The 7,032-nt window shown below is 49.6% G+C and overlaps 1 protein-coding gene across 3 annotated transcripts in view; it reads left to right on the plus strand.

Moving 5' to 3' along the window:
- Window positions 1-5,662, plus strand: part of LOC134088342 (TBC1 domain family member 10A-like) — a 26,550-nt gene extending 20,888 nt beyond the window's left edge. For 2 of the 3 annotated variants that reach the window (XM_062542257.1, XM_062542259.1), the window contains 2 exons: window positions 1,189-1,371; window positions 1,503-5,662. In XM_062542257.1, coding sequence (XP_062398241.1) covers window positions 1,189-1,371; window positions 1,503-2,987 — 1,668 coding nt within the window. In that variant the 3' untranslated portion in view covers window positions 2,988-5,662. The remainder of the gene's footprint in view (window positions 1-1,188; window positions 1,372-1,502) is intronic. The other variant, XM_062542258.1, reaches the window with a different exon arrangement.
- The last annotated feature ends 1,370 nt before the right edge of the window (window positions 5,663-7,032 follow it).

The following is a 7,032-nucleotide window of genomic DNA, read 5'->3' on the forward strand; positions in this document are numbered from 1 at the left end:
CTGGAGTGCGTATAGATTATGTGTTATTCATGTTGCAGGTGCTGTAGTGCGTATAGATTATGTGTTATTCATGTTGCAGGTGCTGGAGTGTATAGATTATGTGTTATTCATGTTGCAGGTGCTGGAGTGTGTATAGATGATTATGTGTTATTCATGTTGCAGGTGCTGGAGTGTGTATAGATGATTATGTGTTATTCATGTTGCAGGTGCTGGAGTGTGTAGATGATTATGTGTTATTCATGTTGCAGGTGCTGGAGTGTGTAGATGATTATGTGTTATTCATGTTGCAGGTGCTGTAGTGCGTATAGATGATTATGTCTTATTCATGTTGCAGGTGCTGGAGTGTGTGTACATTATTATGTCTTATTCATGTTGCAGGTGCTGGAGTGTGTATAGATGATTATGTGTTATTCATGTTGCAGGTGCTGTAGTGCGTATAGATGATTATGTCTTATTCATGTTGCAGGTGCTGGAGTGTGTATAGATGATTATGTCTTATTCATGTTGCAGGTGCTGGAGTGTATAGATGATTATGTCTTATTCATGTTGCAGGTGCTGGAGTGTATAGATGATTATGTGTTATTCATGTTGCAGGTGCTGGAGTGCGTATAGATTATGTGATATTCATGTTGCAGGTGCTGGAGTGTATAGATTATGTGTTATTCATGTTGCAGGTGCATTATTATGTGTTATTCATGTTGCAGGTGCTGGAGTGCGGGGTGTCGGTGCGTGACGTTGAGCGTTATGTCTTATTCATGTTGCAGGTGCATGATTATGTGTTATTCATGTTGCAGGTGCTGGAGTGCGGGGTGTCGGTGCGTGACGTTGAGCGTTATGTGTTATTCATGTTGCAGGTGCTGGAGTGTATAGATTATGTGTTATTCATGTTGCAGGTGCTGGAGTGTGTGTACATCATTATGTGTTATTCATGTTGCAGGTGCTGGAGTGCGTATAGATTATGTGTTATTCATGTTCAGGTGCTGGAGTGTATAGATGATTATGTGTTATTCATGTTGCAGGTGCTGGAGTGTGTAGATGATTATGTGTTATTCATGTTGCAGGTGCTGGAGTGTGTATAGATGATTATGTGTTATTCATGTTGCAGGTGCTGGAGTGTATAGATGATTATGTGTTATTCATGTTGCAGGTGCTGGAGTGTGTAGATGATTATGTGTTATTCATGTTCAGGTGCTGGAGTGCGGGGTGTCGGTGCGTGACGTTGAGCGTTATGTGTTATTCATGTTGCAGGTGCTGGAGTGTGTGTACATGATTATGTGTTATTCATGTTCAGGTGCTGGAGTGTGTATAGATTATGTGTTATTCATGTTCAGGTGCTGGAGTGCGTATAGATTATGTGTTATTCATGTTCAGGTGCTGGAGTGCGTATAGATTATGTGTTATTCATGTTGCAGGTGCTGGAGTGCGGGGTGTCGGTGCGGGACGTTGAGCGTTATGTGTTATTCATGTTGCAGGTGCATTATTATGCGTTATTCATGTTGCAGGTGCTGGAGTGCGGGGTGTCGGTGCGGGACGTTGAGCGGGAGCATCATGTGCAGCTGAAGCGTTGGCGTAAGCGGCACGGCGAGCTGAGCTACAAGTCGGCTCCCAGGATGCACGGCGCCCTGGCGGTGATGGCGGCGGAGCCCCACAGCAGGCAGGACCTGTTCCAGAACCCCACCATCATCGTGCAGAACCCGCTGCACCCCGCGACCTCCGACCCCACGCTGGCCCGCACCAAGAAGAGGGGCACCCTGCGCAAGAGCCCCAAGCCCGTCCCCGACATCCCCAACCCCTACGCCCTGCCCTCCGACCCCAGGCTGACCCCTGCTGCCGCCACCTCCGACCCCAGGCTGACCCCTGCTGCCGCGCCCTCCGACCCCAGGCTGACCCCTGCTGCCACGACCTCCGACCCCAGGCTGACCCCTGCTGCCGCGACCTCCGACCCCAGGCTGACCCCTGCTGCCGCGACCTCCGACCCCTCCGACCCCAGGCTGACCCCTGCTGCCACGACCTCCGACCCCTCCGACCCCAGGCTGACCCCTCCTGAGGGGGCAGTAGAGTGTCCTGCAGCCCAGACGCCGCTGCTGTTGCCCCCCCCATCTGCCCCCGCGCGCTCTCCGTCGCCCCACCCCCCCATGTTCTACCAGCCGCCTCCGCAGCAGCCAATCAGCAGTCAGCCCTCGCCCGCGCTGCAGCCAATGAGCAGCCAGCATCTGCCCCCCCAGCAGCAGCAGCAGCAGCAGGCCAACGGCCAGCCAATCACCACGCAGCCTCAGCGCCAGCACCCGCCCATGTTCTACCAGCCTCCGCCAATCACAGAGAGCCCTGCAACACCGCCTCAGCCAATCACAGAGAGCCCTGCAACACCGCCTCAGCCAACCACAGAGAGCCCTGCAACACCGCCTCAGCCAACCACAGAGAGCCCTGCAACACCGCCTCAGCCAACCACAGAGAGCCCTGCAACACCGCCTCAGCCAACCACAGAGAGCCCTGCAACACCGCCTCAGCCAATCACAGAGAGCCCTGCAACACCGCCTCAGCCAATCACAGAGAGCCCTGCAACACCGCCTCAGCCAACCACAGAGAGCCCTGCAACACCGCCTCAGCCAACCACAGAGAGCCCTGCAACACCGCCTCAGCCAATCACAGAGAGCCCTGCTGTTGACCCGCCTCCTCCTCCTGCCCCCAGCCAGACTCCGCCTCCACCACCGGACCTGCAGCCAATCACCGAGAGCCTCCCACAGCAAGAGCCAATCGGTGAGCCCGACACCGCTGTGCTCTCCTCTGACGTGACCCCTGACCCCGACACCCCCATTAGTGGCCACGCCCCCTCACTTCCTCCCCCAGACTCACTTCCTGCCGACCCCTCGGAGGCCCCCGCGCTGGAGGAGTGTAGGACCCAGGAGCCGCCGCCCGACCAACAGGCCACACCCACCTCACTGCACGCCTCCACTGAGAGTGTACAGTCAGAGGATACGTACCTGTAACACACACACACACACACACACACACACACACACACACACACAGAGAGAGTCTCACATACACACACTCACACACACACACACACACACGCCTCCACTGAGAGTGTACAGTCAGAGGATACGTACCTGTAACACACACACACACACACACAGAGTCACACACACACACACACACACACAGAGTCTCACACACACACACACGCTCACATACACACACTCACACACACACACACACACACACACGCCTCCACTGAGAGTGTACAGTCAGAGGATACGTACCTGTAACACACACACACACACACACACACACACACGCCTCCACTGAGAGTATACAGTCAGAGGACACGTACTTGTAACACACACACACACACACACACACACACACACACTCACATAGACACACTCACACACACACACACACACACACACGCCTCCACTGAGAGTGTAGTCAGAGGACACAAACCTGTAACACACACACACACACTCTCACACACACACTCACACGCCTCCTCTGAGAGTATAGAGTCAGAGGACACTTACCTGTAACACACACACACACACACACTCACACACACACACACACACTCACACACACACACACACACACACACACACACACACATTGCACTTACAGGTTTAACTTGGCTTTGTTTGAACCTCTGGACCACAGCTCGTAATTCTCTTTCCTCATCCTCTTCCTCCTCATCTTCCTCATCCTCGTCCTTTTCCTCTTCCTCCTCATCTTCCTCCTCCTCTTCTCCTCCTCTTCCTCCTCCTCCTCCTCTCCAGGTGTTGACCTTGGGCCAGTCCTCCGCTGACCTCTGAATGTGTAGCAGCAGCACAGTGCTGTAGCCCAAATGTAGCAGCAGGCTGCAGTAGAGGCTCATAGTGGAGCTCACTACAGAGGAACTCGGCCCTTATACAGAACTATGGGGAACTAGGGGCCTTATAAAGAACTATGGGGAACTAGGGCCCTTATACATACCTATGGGGAATTAGGGGCCTTATACAGAACTATGGGGAACTAGGGGCCTTATAAAGAACTATGGGGAACTAGGGCCCTTATACAGAACTATGGGGAACTAGGGGCCTTATACAGAACTATGGGGAATTAGGGGCCTTATACAGAACTATGGGGAACTAAGACTCAGCTACATAAAGCTTACAGTGGAAACTGTTACATACTCTGCTCAGTTACCGTATCCTTGGTAACAAAGTTCTCTCGCTTGGTTTTGAAAACTCATTAACTTCCTGTTTTGGATTTGGTTGCGTATAATAAGGAGAATGTCACATGTACAGATTGTGCGTGCGTGCGTGCGTGCGTGCGTGTTGGGAGATCTATGCTTTGGGGCAGGGTGGTGAAGGGCAGTTCAGTTGGGGTCAGGGTTCAGGGGTCACAGAGTGCAGCAGGTCAGGAGTGTGACATGAGGTCAAACTATACAAGAATTACATCATTCACTGCTGGGTTGTCTGATTCCTGATCTCGTCTGAAAAATGTTTCTTCCCTTTAATCTAACTCTGACCATATGCTCTGCTGGGGAAATTGGCTGTGTGGGTGTTGAACCTGTTTTGGCCACTAGGGTGCGCCTAACTCTGACCATATGCTCTGCTGGGGAAATTGGCTGTGTGGGTGTTGAACCTGGTTTGGTCACTAGGGTGCGCCTAACTCTGACCATATGCTCTGCTGGGGAAATTGGCTGTGTGGGTGTTGAACCTGGTTTGGTCACTAGGGTGCGCCTAACTCTGACCATATGCTCTGCTGGGGAAATTGGCTGTGTGGGTGTTGAACCTGGTTTGGCCACTAGGGTGCGCCTAACTCTGACCATATGCTCTGCTGGGGAAATTGGCTGTGTGGGTGTTGAACCTGTTTTGGCCACTAGGGTGCGCCTAACTCTGACCATATGCTCTGCTGGGGAAATTGGCTGTGTGGGTGTTGAACCTGGTTTGGCCACTAGGGTGCGCCTAACTCTGACCATATGCTCTGCTGGGGAAATTGGCTGTGTGGGTGTTGAACCTGGTTTGGCCACTAGGGTGCGCCTAACTCTGACCATATGCTCTGCTGGGGAAATTGGCTGTGTGGGTGTTGAACCTGGTTTGGCCACTAGGGTGCGCCTGTTACGCAGATATGTCCTGTTACGTGCCTATGCGTCTCACCCGCACTAAGAACAATAACTTTATCTCTGTTGTGATACTAAGGAAGACTTGTGAAGGTCTTTCCCTCTCTGAGTCTAAACCATGACATTTCTCACTCTCTTACTTTATTTAATAACCTGCAATACCATAACTTGCCTCGGGCTTGCCGCCATGCCTTTTATAGGTATTTTATACGGGCACAACATGCAACTGTTCCGACACTATTTTTGTACATAAAATAACTTTTTACCGCTTTTTGACAGAACTATGCAAAACATGTAGGCTACGCCATGTTCACTAATGCGCTTTGTAGAAACGACCCTAAACTGTTACTTTGTCAAATGTGTGTAGCTTTGTAGGTGTTGGGATGCCATTACATAATGTGCATATTCTGCAGAAGGCCACTGCTCTCCGAGCAAAGTGCAAAAGAACACTTTTGATGATGAGCTGTTCCTAAAGAAACTTCCATTTCTCATTGTGGGTAGTGTCCGCTCATCTGGAGCGGATGCCTTTTGTACAAATAAAATATTGAAGAGTTGACTGCTGTTCTCTTGTATGGATGCTTCTTTCTTTCTTCCTTTATTTCCTGGAAGACACCGTAGTGACACAATCGCGCAGCTGTCATCGTTCAACAGTCCTGTTTTGTAATGTAATGTTAACCTGATCTCTGCGCTCATCCGCGAATGAATTGGTGTCTTCTCCGAGGTCAGTCTCTGCACAAGATAACGAGTTAATGACAGACCACGAAGCGCCCGCTAATTCGGAGTTTCAGGTATCGGAGGACGTCTTTCCCACCGTGAGGTGTGAGACCAAATGACTTACAGCCCAAATGCACCTCCAAGGCAAACTAAAGGTTGGTGCAAATTACTACCTTCGGCCGCCCGCCAATAAAGGCGCTCATTTGAGGGTCTTAAACTCAGTGGAGCGAGATGACGACGAGTCCCAGCAGGTCGGCTCGAGACACCTGCTAGATTAGTGTGGGCTACTGAGCCGACCCGGTCAGCGCGGGCTCGCCAGGGAAGTGAACATTTATCCGGAATATTGGCCTGTCAATTCAGTGTCTGCTAATTAATGCATAATCAATCAATAATGCTAATCAATGCATTAGTGTAGCCTATTGCTCCGCAGCGTTCTAATGATTTACACGACCAACCCATCGGTCTCAAGATAATATAGCCTACACCCACTAGCTACTGTAAATAATGGCTAAATGAATCAAATGAAAAATAAATAGGCTAGTTATTAAGATAAACGGAGTCATTCGTTTAGAGAAGTCTAGTCACTTTAGCCTACTGTACAAATTATAGGCACATGCTTCTTACTGGGGGTTAGTGTGTGTTTTATGTCACTGTTCACTGTGTGCTGCAGTGTGTGTTCATTCATTCACGGATGGGATTTAAATGCAGAGACCAAATTCCATATGCAAGTGTAGCCTACTTGGTCATAGAAACCTGTTAATATTTTATATACAATTTATATTCGATAGCCCAACGCTATTTTCCTAAAACCCAATGAAACCTAATTATGTTTACATACGGTAGGCTACTTCTTAAAGTGACAGGCACTCAATTAGACATAGCCTACACACCACTCCTGTAATATCATTGAAGACAAGTGTAATCAACATGAAGAAGGCCTACTCAAGTTACTGAATATTTTAAGCTATAGGCCTAAGTAATTATGCAGATCCTAAAATGCTATAAATTGTTAACAAAATGTATACAAATTCTGAATTCAAAATACGAAATAGAAACAAGACAAGCCATTGTCTGTGTGTGTGGAGGGTTTGAGCAAAGACTAGGATTGCCACTGCTGTGAATGATCTGTATCCTGCTTAAGGCAATAAGGTTTTCAAGGAAATGTCATAGCGCTCCTACATTTTTTTCTGTGCTCCTACATTTTTTCATTTAGGAGC

Source organism: Sardina pilchardus, chromosome 8 (assembly GCF_963854185.1).
Source record: "Sardina pilchardus chromosome 8, fSarPil1.1, whole genome shotgun sequence".
Classification (NCBI taxonomy): domain Eukaryota; kingdom Metazoa; phylum Chordata; class Actinopteri; order Clupeiformes; family Clupeidae; genus Sardina; species Sardina pilchardus.